The sequence below is a fragment of the Geotrypetes seraphini genome, chromosome 1, assembly GCF_902459505.1.
Source record: "Geotrypetes seraphini chromosome 1, aGeoSer1.1, whole genome shotgun sequence".
NCBI lineage: Eukaryota > Metazoa > Chordata > Amphibia > Gymnophiona > Dermophiidae > Geotrypetes > Geotrypetes seraphini.
The window spans coordinates 324,800,641-324,817,948 of NC_047084.1; the positions used below are offsets into that span (position 1 = coordinate 324,800,641).

Genomic DNA, 17,308 nt, shown 5'->3' on the forward strand with positions numbered 1-17,308 from the left:
TGGTAAAGCTGTGGAGCTGCCAACAGGTACACGTGTTGCGTTTCTTCCCTCTCCCGGCCAAAACCCTGTAGATTAATGGCGGCCCTGATTATAGGGGAAGACTTTTGCACTTAAGTTACGGAGGGAAATGTTGCTGTACATGGAGGGGGAAGGAATGCTGCGCACAGGGAAGTGGGGGGGAGAGAAATGCTGCTGCATAGGGGGCAGGGAGAGAGACAGATAGAAAGACAGACAGCGGGAGGGAGAGAGACAGAAAGAAAGACAGACAGACATATTCTAGCACCCGTTAATGTAACGGGCTTGCTTTGGGGAGGGGATAGGGAGACAGAAAGGAGCCATGGAGAGACTGTCAGGCATGGAACAACAGATAAATACAGGTAGGCAGGGGACCAGGGAGAAAGACAGAGAGACATTCAGAAAGAAAGACAGGGGGCCAGGGAGAGAGACAGACATAAAGAAAGACAAACAGACAGGGTGCCAGAGAGACAATAGATAAATACAGGTAGGCAGGGGGGCCAGGGAGAAAGACAGAGAGACATACAGAAAGAAAGACAGGGGGCCAGGGAGAGAGACAGACATAAAGAAAGACAAACAGACAGGGGGCCAGAGAGACAGATAGAATAAACACAGACAGACAGACAGACAGCATGCAATGAGAGAGACACAAAGAAAAAAAAGACAGCCAGCCAGCGGCCAAGGAGAGAGAGAGAAAGAAAGAATGACAAACAAATAGGGGGTCAAGGAGACAGACATAAAGAAAGACAAACAGCCAGCCCACATCTAAGAAGAGAGAGAGAGAGAGAAATAAACCTCCCCTCCAGACAAACACTAGCCAAGGAGAGAGAGAGAGAGAAAAAAAGAATGACAGACAGGGGGCCAGAGATACAGAAAGAAAGACAGACATCTATTCTAGCACTCGTTAATTTAACGGGCTTAAAGACTAGTAGTTTGAATATTTAAAGACTCAAATTTTCCAAATCAAACGACTTTAGGCCATGCTTGTTGCAGGTTTCTGGGTTATGCTGCATCCTGTCAGGCAGAACTGACATTTCAGCCATCATGCTGGTTTTCTTCAGGGTATGCTACGAGGTCTGCTGTGCAGCAAATGCTCTGCTGCCCATTCAATCCCTATGGACGTCAGTGCATTTAGGGGTCCTTTTACTAAGGTGCGCTAGTGCGTCTTAGTGCGCGCTGCGTGCTAACGCATCTATAGGATATAATGGACCCGTTAGCATTTAGCATGGACTAATTTTTAGTGCGCACTAAGACGCACTAGCATGCCTTAGTAAAAGGACCCCTTAATGCATCAGCCCACGCTTTCGGGCTTAGTAAAAGAGGGGGGTTAGGTTTTATTTTTTGCTTATTTAATTTCAAGAAATTTGCCTAGGCCCAACTGCCCAACAACAAAATACCAATTATCTTGAAGATGAACCTTAACAGGAATTGTAAAAGTATTGCCTGTTGTACCATACTTAAGTGAGTGTGATGAACAAGGCTTCTACTCTATGCGTGGTCTAAAGCCAAAATGGCTAAAATGGAGACAATTAAATATATCTAAAATCTTTGAGAACTGGTCTGCCACTGCAAATTCTAACAGCTTTGCCAATCATGGGATGCTGGTAACTGGCCTGAAGATATCCACTATTGTCACATCCGCTTTTGTGGATTTAGGAATTGGGGTTAAAACTATGCTTGCGACTGAACTAGTAAGATTAAGCAAAAGTAAGACAGCAATAAAGTAATAGATTTCAGAATTGATACTAACAAAAAAATGATGGATAAATGTAAAAAAAACTCAATATTTTGCTAAGTTTTCTTAACGTTGAACACACACAATTGGGGAATATAGCTGATAAATCACACCAGAATCTTTCTGCCAAGAATGCCTCTTCTGTACCCTCAAAGAAAATTCTAATTAAAATCTCCAAGTTTTTAGTCAAAAAAGGACTTCTAATTTTGTTTACTTTATTTGGAAATAGCAAGATCTTCAGCTGATAGTAAAATATCAGACAATGTTAAAACCTTATCTGAACAAGTTAATCATGTAAAAATCTTAAAAAGTGATTTTAAAGAGTTGTCAGATTTACTTATCTCCTAGTCATATTTTTTTAGCTTTGTCAACAGTTAATTTATATTTCCAGATTTGTTCTTTCCAATTTAAAAAAAGATCAATAATCTCTATGTTTCTTCTAGGTTCTAATTTCCTATTCTCCCTCTTCAGAGCCACCAGCTCTTGAGAATACCATGGAAACAACTGACTTTTATTTTATTTATTTACTTATTTTAAAAATTTCTATACTGTTTACAACTAAACGGTTAACAGAAAATAAACATACAAACAAGCCTTAAGATTCATAGCTAAAAAAATACTAAAATAAGTTTGCATAGAAATAGAGCTTAAGAACAACATAATTAATGGCATATCACACGAATTAATAACGTAACTGTAGATCATAAACAGTTCATCAGGTTTGCCAAAAAAAGGTATGTCTAAAAGAAAGCATCAACAAACCTCTCTCACAACACATCTGTAGCTGTTCTACTAGAGAGTTCCAAATCTTAACACCTGCATAGTAAAAGGTCTTTTTCGTAGTATCAATTAACCTTGGGTTCACAGTCGTCTTCAGCAGACTTGGGCAAACTACGGCCCGGGGGTCATATCCGGCCCGTTTAGCTTTTGAATCCGGCTCATCGGAGGGTCTGGCCCATGGCCTTCTGTCGCCTCTAGGTAGGGTGCTGGAGCATTCTGATACAGGGCACAGCCTCTTCCGGGGGTGCGTGAGCGGTTGGTGGCACTCTTGCAAATCGCGGCCGCATCGAGGGCTGGGGTGCCGTTGGGTTGCCGGTGTGGTTCTCTGGCAGCCCTGGGCTTCCCAGTCATGGGGAAGGTGTGCTGTTCGACCCAGTTGATAGGGCCGCTGCGACAGGGTGTGCACTTGCCTGTGGCACATCTCGGGGAAAGACGGCCAGGGCGTGCCGTGCATGGGGATTGGTCTGTGCTGCAAGTGGCGGCGTGTGCGCAGATGTGGGGCCTAGCACAGGGGCACGGCACCAGGAAGACATATTGCCGTGCAGGCATAAGCCGTCCTGCTCCTGGCCGTCTACGCGGTGGGTCGCGGAGCACTGGGGGCAGGAGTTAAACACTTTATTGGTTGCTGCTGCGTTTCTATGTGGCGAATGCGTGCAACTCCGTGGGAGTGCCGTTTCCTCCTGTAGCATCACCCTCCCTCAGCATCAGCCGTGGGAGTGCTGTTTCCTCCTGCAGCATCAGACCCCCCAACCACTGTTACTGTTCAATAGGGGGGAGGAGAGAAGGGAGAAGGGGTACTGCTGGACAAAGGAGGAGGAAAAAAGGAAGGAAACAGCTGGCAGGGAGATTAGAGGAGGGGAAGGGGTCAGGGTGGAATGGAGAAATCAGATGAGGGAAAGGGGAGAGACAAAGTAATGAGAAAGTAGAGAGATTGATGCTGGGAAGGGGGTCAGCAAAGAAATAAGGAGAGAGGGACAAAGATGCTAGATCTGGTGTAGGAGAGATAAAAATGAAGAGAGCAGTGAAGCTGGAATGAATCCTGTAAAAAGGAGAGTGGGGGCGCAGGCTGGATGGAAAGGGGAGAGGGGCATAGAAAGAAGGCAGATATAGAAGGGGGAGAGGGCAGACAGTGAATGGAAGGGGCAGATGCTGGATTGAAGAGACAGAGAGGGAAGATGCTGGAAGGAAGAGAGTGAAAAGAAGATGAAAGCAGAAACCAGAGACAACAGTCTGCCCTTTGGGGGGTCTTTCTTTCTTTCTGCCTTAGCCCTTTCTGTTACCATCATTCTGCGGCACATCAGACCCTCCCAGTTATCCAGCCCCTTTAGCAAATTTAAGAACCCATTGTGGCCCACGAGCCAAAAAGTTTGCCCACCCCTGGTCTAGAGTATTACTAGCAATTGCTTGAAGTACCTGTATGTAAACCACTTTGAGTGTGGTTGTAAAACTACAAAAAGGCGGTATACAAGTCCCAATGTCTTTCCTCTTTCTGAATTGCATTCCAATCATTCTTACAGAATTTACAGCAAACAAAAAGTAATGATTCTTTCCCCAAGTACAAAATAACTTTTCATCATTTCCACTGCAATTCCTGTTGCTAATACATAAATAAATATGATTCCCTAAAAATATCTGATTTACAGTTTAATCAGCTATTGATTGACAAGGTAGAAGCAAATAACAGCTTGCACAATTAACACTGTCAGAACAAAATGAGGATTTAAAAAAGTGTAAATAAGGATCTTACCATTTTCTGCCAAAGGAGCCAAAACCTCAAAAATCATTTCTCTTTTTTCATGTTCTGTCTGTTTCTTGAATAATTTTACAAGTTCTTCAGCAATGTTTGTAGAAGCAAACTGTTCTTTACTTGATTCTGTGAAAAAAAAGGGAAAAAAAACCTTAAAAATGAGAAAACACTATTACTATCATGTAAGTACTAATCTGTGAAGGTAATGGAAGATTAGGTTTGTACTTTCAATAATCTTCTTTCTGTTAGTCCCTGGAGGATTCCATACTCTAGGTCAGGGGTGCCCACACTTTTTTAGCTTGTGAGCTACTTTTAAAATGATCAAGTCAAAATGTAACATAGTAACATAGTAGATGACGGCAGATAAAGACCCGAATGGTCCATCCAGTCTGCCCAACCTGATTCAATTTAAATTTTTTTTTTTTTTTTCCTTCTTAGCTATTTCTGGGCGAGAATCCAAAGCTCTACCCGGTACTGTGCCTGAGTTCCAACTGCCAAATGATCTACCAAATGATCTACCAACAATAAAATTTAAAAAAACCACAAAGCACACTACACAGAGAAAATGTTAATTATCATTTATATTCGGGTTTTTTTTCAAAGAGGTCAAGGCAGATGACTTTAAAATATGCAATGTCACCTCAGTAACAACTATACAAAAATATACCCCCTCCTTTTTACTAAACAGGGAGCTGCACTGAATGCCCCGCACTGCTCTCAACGCTCATAGGTTCCTTGCGCTAAAATCCGCTACTGCGGTTTAGTAAAAGGGGCCATAGTGCAAAATATAGACAGCAGATATAAATTCTCTAAACGGACACATTTTGATCACTAAATTGAAAATAAAATCATTTTTCCTACCTTTGTTGTCTGGTGATTTCATGAGTCTCTGATTTCACTTTCTTCTTCTGACTGTGCATCCAATATTTCTTCCCTTCTTTCTGCATCATGCATGCTTCGTCTCCTCCAGACCTCATTCCATTCCCCAACCAACATCTCTGTCCTTCCATGAGTCCAAATTTTTCTTCCTCTCTCCCTGCCCCTTCCCCTTTCTTTCTTTCTGTTTATCAACCTGCCCCTTTATTTCTTTTTCTCTTTTTGTCTCCCTGCCCCTTTCTTACTTTCTATCTTTCTCTCTCCCTGCCCCCTTTCTTATTTTTTTCTCTCTGTCTTTCTTTCTGTCTCACTGCCCCCCTTTCTTTCTGCCTCCATGTTCTGCCTCCCTGTCTTTTCTGTCTCCCCTTTCTTTCTCCCCAAGTCACTGCCGGGGCTGCCGTCTGGGAACAGGCCCCCAAGCCACCGCCGACTTCTGGGAACACCGCCGACTTCTGGGTCCCCAAGCCACTGCAGACACCGCCATTGCCGAGTTCTTCATTTTCTAACGCTGCAACAGGTCAGCTGCCTTCTCCCTAACACCAATTCTGACTTTGGAGAGGAAGTTTCGGGTCAACCAGGCAGTGATTGGCTGGCCCGGAACTTCCTGTACAACGTCAGAATTGACGTCGGGGAGAACGCTTCTGCAGGGAGAGCTTGGGGCAGCGGTGGGGGACGTAGGGGAGAGAAAGGCTGATCAGCCCAGTAGATCGCAAAGGCAATGCAAGTCTATCACGGAGCCCAGGATGGATTCCGCGATCGACTCGCGTTGCCTTCGAGATTTACTGGTCGATCGCGATCAACGTATTGGGCACCCTTGCTCTAGGTGTTCAATCCCAACCTGCAGCCCAGGTGTTGCAGAAATCCACATCTTTTCTGAACACATGCTCCACCCCCTTAGGTTGAGAGTAAGTAACAAACACTAGTTCAGTCCTAAAGCCAAGCACATACCTGTAAATCCAAATCAAAGGGGGCATGGGGGAGAATCTCACTCAACACAAGTAAATTATAGAAACATGATGGCAGATAAAGGCTAAATGGCCCATGCAGTCTGCCCATCCCCAGTAACCATTATCTCTTCCTTAAGAGATCCCACGTGCCTATCCCAGGCTTTCTTGAAATCAAACACAGTCTCTGTCTTCACCACCTCTACCGGGAGACTGTTCCACACATCTACCACCCTTTCTGCAAAAAAGTATTTCCTTAGATTACTCCTGAGCCTATCACCTCTTAACTTCATCCTATGCCCTCTCAATTCAGACTCGACTCATGCGCATTTACGCCACATAGGTATTTAAACGTCTCTATAATATCTCCCCTCTCCCGCCTTTACTCCAAAGTATACAGATTGAGTTCTTTTAAGTCTGTCCCCATATACCTTATGACGAAGACCATACAGCATTTTAGTAGCCTTCCTCTGGACAGACTTCAACCTTCTTATAACTTTTTGAAGGTGCGGCCTCCAGAATTGTACACAATATTCTAAATGAGGTCTCACCAGAGTCTTATACAGGGGCATCAATACCTCCTTTTTCCTACTGGTCATACCTTCCCTATGTGCCTCAGCATCCTTCTAACTTTTGCCATCACCTTTTCAACCTATTTGGCCCCTTAAGATCATCACATACAATCACATCCAAGTTCCGCTCTTTTTGTCATGTACATAAGTTCTTCAAAACTGTACCGTTCCCTCGGGTTTTTGCAGCCCAAATGCATGACATTGCATTTCTTAGCATTAGATTTAGCTGCCAAATTTCAGACTATTCTTCAAGTTTCGCCAGGTCTTTCTTCATGTTATTCACACATACCTGATGCAGATTTTGGTATCATCCACAAAGAGGCAAATCTTACCTGACAGCCCTGCAGCAATATCGTTTATAAAAATGTTAAAGAACAGGCCCAAGAATAGAACCTTGAGGCACCACTGGTAACATCCCTTTCCTCGGAGCAATCTCCATTGATCACTACCCTCTATCACCTTCCACTCAACCAGTTCTTGACCCAGCCCATCACTTTTGGACCCATCCCAAGGGTGCTCAAGTTAATTTATTAGACGTCTGTGTGGAACACTGTCAAAGGCTTTGCTAAAATCTAAATATACCACATCTAGCGCACTCCCTCTATCCAATTCTCTGGTCACCTAGTCAAAGAAATTGATCAGATTTATCTGACAAGACTTATCTCTAGTGAATCCATGTTGCCTCCGGTCCTGTAATTCACAGGATTGCAGAAACTTCACCATTCTCTGTTTTAAACGCATTTCCATTAATTTGCTTACCACAGAAGTCAGACTTACGGGCCTGTTATTCCTCTGTTTTAAACGCATTTCCATTAATTTGCTTACCACAGAAGTCAGACTTACGGGCCTGTTATTCCCTTTATCTTCCTTACTTCCACTTTTGTGTAGAGGGACCACATCTGCCTTTCTCCAGTCCTCCGTTACCACTCCCAACTCTAGAGACTCATTGAAAGCGTCAGTCAGGGGAACCACCAGAACTTCCCTAATTTCCTTCAGCACCCTCAGATGTACACCATCTGGCCATCGCTTTGTCTACTTTTATTTTAGCTAGCTTCTCACTAACAAAACTCTCTGAAAATTGATCAGGGTATACCACTCCTCCATCCCTATTCATGTTTGTCTTCTTCGGTCCTGCTCCCGGTGCTTCAGCCATGAACAAAGAACAGAAATATTTGTTAAGCAATTCAACCTTTTCTTTATCAGCTTTTACATATTTCTCCCCTTTGAGTCTCACAATGCCACTTTTGCACTTCTTCCTATCAATAATATATCTAAAATATGTCTCACCTTCCCGTTTTCAGCTATTTTTTCTTCCATTTGCATCTTTGCTTTCCTGACTACACAACCAGACTCTCTTAACTTTTCCAGATATTTTTGCCTGTCTTCCTCTTTCTGTGATCTATTGTAGTTTATGAAAGCTAACCTCTTATTCCTTACCTCTCAGCTATTACTTTTGAGAACCAAAGTGGCCTTCATTTCCTATTACTTTTACTTACTTGCCTTACAAAAAGGTTTATCGCTCTTACAAGTACTCCTTTCAGTTTTGCCCACTGCATTTCCACTCTTTCCAGACGTTCCCATCCAGACAACAATTCCTTGACGTAAAATTCCTTGATCTGAATAAAGTTCGTTTTTTTAAAGTCTAGAACCTTTGCTTTTGAATGAGCCTTCTCTATACCCATCTTAATATTAAACCGTACCATGCAGTGATCACTGGATGCCAGATGATCACCCAATGTAACACAGAAACACTTTCCCCGTTTGTAAGCACTAAGTCCAATATGACCCCTTCCCACGTAAGATCTGATCTTTGTGCTCTGAACCTGTTGGATGAAATGCAGGTAACCTAACCTCCTGGTTGAAATGAAAGGCTGAGACCACGTTCAACAAGAATGAAGGTACAGTACGGAGGAAATCACACGCATCCGTAATCCAGAGAAAGGGTTCTCTGCTCGAAAGAGCCTGAAGCTCTGAAATATGCTGTGCTGGGACAATGGCAAACAGAAAAAACAGTCTTGATCATTAGATCCAGAAGAGAAGAATCTCCAAGCCATCTCAACATTGGCCTATGGACATTTCTTTCAGAAAATTTTCCAAACCTTTTTTAAACCTTGCTAAGCTAACTGATTTTATCACATTCTCTGGTAACAAATTCCAGAGTTTAATTAGATGCTGTGTGAATAAATATTTTTTTCCAGTTTGTTTTAAATCTACAGTAGAATCCCAGTTAACTGGCACTCAACCAATCGGGAAAAAAAAAAAAATCTCAGCAATGGCGGGGCCTTTCCTATGCTGCATCACTTCCAGTGACCAAAACTGAGCGCAATGCTAACGGTGAGGCGCACTAGAGAATGACACGGTGAAAAAATTGGTCCCCGTCACCGCCCCGTCCCCGTCTCACCATCCTCTGCACCGCCCCGTCACCGCCATTCCCTTCACCGCCCCGTCACCGCCACTGCCACCTCATTCACCGCCCCGTCACCGCCACTGCAACCCCATTCACCGCCCCGTCACCGTCACCGCTGCATACATAAAAGCCTCAAACGGGTACGATTTTATATACTTTTCTTTATTTACGTATAAAGGAAACATTCTTTAAAACTTTCAAACTTAGTTAAATATTAGTTAATAACTATACAAAAACAAACACGACATGTACTTTTAATGCTTACAATGTTAGCCTACATGGTAAGTAGACGCGGCCGCTGTACCTAATCGTGGCAAAGATCTCCCTGCCGTGATTAGCATAGTGACCGCGGCTACGGCTGCAAGTCTCCCCTCCCCCCAGCGATCACGACAGGAGGGCACCCAACCCCTCCTGTATGCTTCTCCTCTGATCCTCCTTCCCTCAACCAAGCATCTCTCTCTCTCCCTCCAAGAGTCCAACTTTTCACTCTCTGCGCTCTCCCCCTTCCCCAGTGTAACATTTCTCCTTCCCTCCTTTCTGTCCTCCCCATCCATCTTGCCCTCTCCATGAGTCCAACACTTTCTGCCTCCTGCACACTTTCTCTCTCTGTCCTTGCCTCTTCCCTCAGTGGTATCCCTCCTTCGCACCCCACAACCCAACATGCTCTCTCCCCATGCACCATCTCACCTTCCCCTCCAGTGTGTAGCACCTTTCCTTTCCCTCCTTTTCTGCCAGGTTCAGCAGTACCTCTTCTCCCTTCCTTTTACTTCCCCCTTGTCCAGCAGTACCCCTTCTCCCTTCCCTGTTCCCATTGTCCAGCAGTACCCCTTCCCTCCTGTCCAACAGTATCCTTTCTCCCTTCCTTCTTCCCCTCCTCCCCTTGTCCAGCAGTACCTGGTGTACACTGGGCAGGAAGAGAAGCTCCGGCATCAGCGTCAGCTGACTAGCAACTTCCTGCAGCTGCATCTTTTGCTGGGACTCCTGTCTTCGTGTATCCGGCAGATATGCGAAGGCAGGTGTCCCATACGATGGGGGGTTGCTAGTCAGCTGACGCCGGAGATTCTCTTCTTTCCCAGTGTGCAAGATTGCGCCAGCGTCAGCTGATTTGCAATTGCCTGCTGCCGTCGTGTATGCCGGGACTTCTGCCTTCGCGTATCCGGCAGATACACGAAGGCAGGAGTCCCAGCATACGCGACGGCAGCAGGCAGTTGCTCAGATTTCGGGATCAGGTTGCCCAGTTGCAGTTGCCCAGATTGCGAGTTCGGGTACTAGACTGTGTATTCCTGTAGACCCCCCCCAACAGCCCTCCCGACAATCGCAGCAGAAGGGTACCCAACCCCTCCTGCTGGACCCCCCCCCCCAACGAACCCTCCCACCCCGGAACCCCCTTAGTCTTACTTTCCAAGTTGGACCGGACGGCTCCTCACACGTATGGCCAGCAGGCTTGCCTCCGTCCAAATGAGGCGGGCCCGCCCCTACCCTGCCCAACTCACAGGATCCTAGGGCCTGATTGGTCTAGGCACCTAAAGCCACTCCCGCTATAGGAGGGGCCTTAGGTGCTTGGGCCAATCAGGCCCTAGGATCCTGTGGGTTAGGCAGGGGAGAGGAGGGGCGGGCCCGCCTCATTTGGACGGAAGCAGGCCTGCTGGCCAGACGAGCGAGGAGCTGTCCGGTCCAACTTGGAAAGTAAGACTAAGGGTGGTGTTTCGGGATGGCGGGGTTTGTTGGGGGAGGGTCCGGCAGGAGTGGTTGGGCACCCTCCTATTGGCGATATAGGGGGCCGTTGGGGGGGCCGGCAGGAGGGGTTGGGCACCCTCCTATCAGTGATCATAGGGGGGCTGTTGGGGAGCTGGCAGGAGGGGTTGGATATCCTCCTGCCGCGATCGTTGGGGAGGGCTGGTTCTGTCGGCATGAAGGGCTGAGCACCTTCCTGCCGGCGATCGTCGGGGGGGGGGGGCGGGTTCTATTGGCAGGAAGGGTTGATCTGACAAATGCAAGTTGGATCGAGAGTAAATGCGGCAACGTGCGAGTTGGATCGAAAGTTGGAGGAGACAGACAACATGGCGGAGACATCTAACACCCGGTCACGAACACGGTGAAACACAGGTAAATAGCGGTTCCTAGAAGGGGGGACATTGGCCTGCGGGGACAAATCTATTCACCGTTTTTGCGGGCGGTGAAAGGATTTGTCCCCGCGTCTGCGGCGATTTGCTAATGAGGTCACCATAACCCGCAGCCACGCAGCGGTTCGCTGCGGGGATCGCTCCCCGTGTCATTCTCTAAGGCGTACCATTGAATAATACAGAGGCATTATAATGTTCTTAGTCTTATTTACCATCCCTTTTCTAAAAATTCCTAGCATCCTGTTTACTTTTTTGTCTGCCGCCACAAATTGGGCAGGTTTCAGAATATTGCCTACGATGACACCTAGATCTTTTTCTTGGGTGCTGACCCCTGAAGTGGACCTTACCATCTGATAACTAAGATCTGGACTATATGAAAAAAGTGAAGAGTTTTTTACGGTCTGTGTCCTTCCAGATAAGTTTTCTGCTTGTGCACATGAGCAGCTGGTTGTTTGCTTTGTGACCTTTGAAGTTATCATAAGTGAAATTTTTTTGCCCATGTGTTGTAAACTGCTTTGGAATGAACTTTGAAGCTTTTTTTCTCCACTTAAAAATTTGTTCTTGGGTCATTGGCACAGGGCTGTTCAAGATTCACATTCCCTTTAGGTTTTTTTGGGTTATTTTTAAATAATACCCATGCCTGATTTAGAGTTCTAACCTTTGCCATCAATCTTTTTAGCTTCTTTTTGACCATTTTCCTCATTTTATCTTAGCTGACCTTTCGAAAATAAAATGCAGCTACAGTAGATCTCTTTAATGATGTCACCCCAGATATCAGCTCAAACTTGATCATGTTATGATCACTGTTTCCCAGCAGACCCAACACAGTTACCTCTCATATCTGCATTCCACCACCAAGATCTCTCCTTTCTCTCAAGGAGCAATTAAAGATGACCCTTTATTTACATAACTAAGCAGCTTATACAAACATCTCCACAAGTAACCAAGAGGACTTCAGTGTCCTCTGAGAAGGCTATCCTTCTTCGTCTTTTGGCATGAGGTAGGGTTATCTACGAACTCAGATCTGTGCTCTGAATTTACCAGGCTGCTCTGTACTTGACACAAAAGAAAAGCCTTGTGAAGGAGGACAATCTCTGGCTTCTGCCCCTTGCATAGCAAAATGGCCATTAATAAGATAAGCAAAGGAAACTTCTTCTGAAGCCAGGGGACGTGAAGATCTTCCCCCCTAAATTTCAGCTGTGCGATATTAGGAAGTGACATTCTCCTCTGTCATTTTATAAGCTGGCTCAGAAGATTTACTTTCTGAAGGAGTAGAAGGTGGCTATAAACGCCAACAACATACACCAGAGCTTTCCAAAGTCCAGAGTTTTCCAAAGTCAGACTTGCCTGCTGTATACAAAGTGCGAGAATTCCCACAGCAAGCCTATGTAGTATTCCAATGAACTGTTGCATTGGACACCATAGTGCAGTCTTTGATTCAATTTGCGGCGAATATTCAGCTACACTCCTTCCAAAGGACCCAAAACACACTTCGCAGCTCTGACTTTCTGGCTGTACTCTCTCTCAGGGCTAATGCTGTAAAGTAAACAAGATCACAATGCTCCTGGTGAAAGAGACTCTTTAGGTGGAAAAAGCAGCATCGAGAGAACCTGTGGCAGTGCTCATCTATACTATGACAGGACTGGAAGGTCAAAATATTACAAACTAGTGCTCCTATCAGTCCCAGAAAGAATTAGTACTCAAAACTGTTTGTTGATGAAATTAGCAATGGGGATGTGAAGATGAGGAGACAAGTCAGACAAAAGTTCCTTTCTGCAGTAATAATAATAATATTCCCTTCAGTAGTCCTGTTAATTAGTATCGGTAAGGAACTCTCTCTTCAAATGAAAGAAAAAAAAAAAAAAAAGAAGACTATTCACCCTGACACAGTTTGGCTGGAAAAAGCAGAGGAAGGACCTAGACTTCTTCAGGCATAGCCTAAGCTGTGGAATCCCTAATTCTGTTCCATCCACCAAAACTTAACTAGATGACCAGTTTTCCAGTTGGGCTCAGGTGCTAACTCAACATCCAAATCCTCAGTTGCACAGAATGCTGCTAAGCTGTGGTTGTATAATACCTTTTATAGCACAGAGCTCACAACTCATTGATCTCGGTCTCCATCTGCTGGCTGATGGGGAAAACCCATGTATTCTGGACTAGTCTGGTTAGGGCAAAAAGGAATTGGTGCTTTGGGTTGAAATACATGAGGTCTTAGCAGTAACCTAATCATAATGAACAGTTTTCAAGAAAAGTATTGATTATTTCATTCTGAAGTGCCTTTCTAATGAAATGCTCAATAAAACATATCATTCACTTTACAGATTTAGTCAGATCACTGGTTTATTTGAAAAACTGTCAAATTACATGAACAATAAGTTCACATTACAGGACTTACCAAGTTCTGCTAAATTTCCAAATGCAACAAGGCACATTTCTGTGAGAGATGAATTTTGGTTGTGAATGCCCAACAACTTCACTAGTGTAGGAATAACACCCATATTGACAAGCTGTGCTTGCAGAGAATCTAGATACAAAAAATTCCAAATGTTAGTGTTTCTAATAAGGAGTTACTTTCTATATCACTTTTTTTTTCAGACAAGGATGTTGGAAAGATCAATATAGTTAAAATTTAAGTTGATTAGTGGAAGTCAAGAAAACAGATAGACTTGAATGTCCTTCATGCCACTTTACAATCTTCTTCCTAAAATTCAAACACAATAAGCTTAGGGACTTGAAAGGTTGAACAAGCAGCACACAATGTATTAACAATTCGGATGCTAATCACAGCTTAAGGGAAATGAAAGTTAAATTAGGCAAGAAATCAGAAGATTTAAGAAGAGTCATTCCAAGCTACCAAGAAAAGCAATCTGTACATACAATTATTTGCTGCAAAACAGAAAGGAGCTCAATGATTGTTCAGAAAATCCAGAAAACAACTTTCAGAAACACGGGTTATTTATAACCAGTTTCCTGCTGTCTGTTTTCATAAGGGAAATAAAGCTGACAGATATCTGTAGGAAAAAGAATACAACACTGATTTAACAAAAATAAAGCATTGTAAACAAATTCCGATGAGATCCTATTTTGAAGTTTACCTGAGACTTCTGTCGCAAGGGTGCTTATCTAAAAGCGGTATTATACAAATTAAAATGACATATTTCAAAATAAATGAGATATTATTCAGAAGTTTATGAGCAGAACAGGTATTTCTACTAATAAATATTTTTTCAAAAGGCAGCGCTGGGCATAATCACCGCAATTTGAGATCACAGTATAAAAATACACTTATTATTGGAAAAGATCAATTTGTTAAACAAATGAGGTCTGACACTGCATTCCAGTAGTAGGGGGTGGGTAAGCAGAGTGGGCAGACTTGATGGGCTGTAGCCCTTTTCTGCCGTCATCTTCTATGTTTCTATGTTTTAGATTAGTGTTTCTCAACTCGGTCCTGGAGTACCCCCTTTCCAGTCAGGTTTTCAGGATATCCACAATGAATATGCATGAAAGAAATTTACATATAATGGAGGTAGTGTATGCAAATCAAGTTTATGCATATTCATTGTGGATATCCTGAAAACCTGACTGGCAAGGAGGTACTCCAGGACCGAGTTGAGAAACACTGTTTTAGATCAAAACCTCAATCTCTTTAAATTTAGGCAGGACCAATATGAATTCAAGTATGAATGCTATCTTCCACTATGCATACCAGCAAAGCATTCTCAATTCAATACCCCCAACTGTAAAAAGAAAATCTTCAGAAGAACCTGTAATTTAGTAATGTTCTAAATTACCCAAAACATCTTAAAGAAACATACGCTCTCTCTCTCTCACACACACACACCACTGGCATAGCCAAGGGTGGGTCCAGGCCCACCCAGCAGCAGCACACCTATGAGCCGGTAGTTGGTGGGGATCCCCAAGCCTTTCTCTCCTGCATACCCTTAAATAGCTGCCACCCCCCCTGGAGTCTCAAGCCACTTCACCACCGAAGCTGCAGATCTTCACTGTCAGCACGCAATACCCACAACCTTCTGACTTACTCCACCTATGCAGAAACAGGAAGTTGTATAAAAAGGAAGACTGTGGGACCAGCACGAGCACCGAGAATCAGTTACACTGCTTGCTGCTGGTGAAGCTCTGCTTCTAAAAGGTATGCAGTACACGGTTTAAGACTCAAGAAGGGAGTATGATGGCTTGACACTTCAGAGTGCTGGGGGGGGGGTTGGCAAGCAATGGGATCATCCCTGATGTTATGCTGTTCTGCCCATTCAACTTGGGTCCAGGCCCACCCAAGTTGAGAGCAGGAAGGATGCAGTCCCACCTACTCCAAGGTCCGCTAGTCCAAAATGGCGGGCCTTCCCCTCCCCTATTCAACTTGGGTCCAGGCCCACCCAGGCCCACCCAAAATTGGGTGTCTGGCTAAGCCCCTAACACATACATGGGTCTGCAACTATTTACAAAATCCACTTCCCTGAGTTTGTGATCTTGCACAGGGAATCATACCTTCGATTGAAGAGTATCATCTTATCTCTCTTATGATCACTACACATTTATTTACTATCAACAGCAGGATATCTGCACTCATACATGGGTGATATCATCTGACAGAATCTAGGTTTGATTATTCACCATAAATCTATCAGAGCTTTTTAGCATGCTCAAATAAACATGAGTAGAATGTCTTGCTTTAAACCATTTGCAGTACTGGGCTATAAGTTGGAGAAACCAATTATATAGGAAGGCAGAAGTGTTTTATAAATACTAATCCTATTAACCTAGGACAACACCTACTACTGGTAAACAATTTTTCTTTAGCCAAAAAAGGAAAGCTATTCTAACATCTGGAAATAATTAGATATAGGTTACCATTCCACATCATTCATAAAAACTAAAACCCCATATATAAAAAGATCTAAGGAATAATAAATAATTAAAATATAGAGTCCAAACTAAATTAAACAAAGGAATTTTATATACATCATATTCCATTTATTAAATCTAGCCTTAGATTTATTAAGCCACTCTAAAACAAAAGAGAAAATGCAAGCAGAACCATATTAATGGGAAATTAACATATCTTTTTTTGGCAACATTTACAATTTTTAACACAACCTGGAAAAAATAAAAATGGGCTTTAGAGAGGACAGAATTTCTGAATCTCAAAGAAAATTTTCAAAGTCAGACTGATCAAAGCTATTATTGTATCAGGGGTATTATTCTAATAGTAACAAAAAAGGAAGTGGGGAAGGGACACTGGTCAAACCACTGTGTAGACAATTACGTTTATTTGAAATGTTAAATTCCAGTTAAAATTTGCACAAGTATACAGTGTTCCTTCCTTTTCTTGTTCCCATGTGATGCACAGGGCGGGGCCTAAGGCCCTGATTGGCTCAGATACCTAAGGGGGAGGTGCCTTAGACATCTGAGCCAATCGGGGCCTTAGGCTCCTCCCTCTGTAACTTGGGACACAGAGGGAGGAGCCAAAGGCCCTGATTGGCTCAGATGCCTAAGGCCCCTCCCCCTTATGCATCTGAGCCAATCAGGGTCTTAGGATCCTCCTCATGCATCATGATGCATAGGGGAGGGGAAGGCCCGCCATTTTGGACTAGCGGACCTTGGAGTAGGTGGGACTGCATCCTTCCTGCTCTCAACTTGTGAAAAAGATACCAGGTGGGTTTGAGGAGTGGGGTTCGAGGGAGCATCCAGTGGCAGGAGAGAGTAGGCATCTCTCCTGCCTTTTTTTGTGGAAGGGGGAAGGTAGGGTAGGGGATGGTTTGGGGGTGGGCTGCCTGGCGTGGGAAGGGCCTCCATTGGCAGGAGGGATTAGGCATCTTTTGGTTCCCGGTGCATCAGGGGGACGTTGGGGATAGCCATCATTTGCCATGGGGGAGAGGGGGAGGGTTTTTTTTTTTATAGGGCAGATATTGTACATGTGTAAAACACATAGCGTCTGTGCCCATAACAAAAAAAGGGGCTGATCTATAGTTAGACCAGTCACTTTTTTTGGATCGCTAAAACTCCTGTTTCATTTTGTGCCTAGCCAAGCAATGTTAGTGCATCAATCACTTGGCTAGTTTGCATGGGATTTAAGCTAATTTGCATGGCTGGA

At 44.1% G+C, this 17,308-nt stretch overlaps 1 protein-coding gene across 5 annotated transcripts in view; it reads right to left on the bottom strand.

Annotated features, from left to right (window-relative positions):
• RAP1GDS1 (Rap1 GTPase-GDP dissociation stimulator 1) overlaps positions 1 to 17,308 on the bottom strand; it is a 286,317-nt gene that overhangs the window by 179,955 nt on the left and 89,054 nt on the right. For all 5 annotated transcript variants that reach the window (XM_033957405.1, XM_033957396.1, XM_033957423.1 and 2 more), the window contains 2 exons: positions 13,595 to 13,723; positions 4,278 to 4,403 (listed from right to left, as the gene is read on the bottom strand). In XM_033957405.1, the coding sequence (XP_033813296.1) occupies positions 4,278 to 4,403; positions 13,595 to 13,723 (255 nt within the window). The remainder of the gene's footprint in view (positions 1 to 4,277; positions 4,404 to 13,594; positions 13,724 to 17,308) is intronic.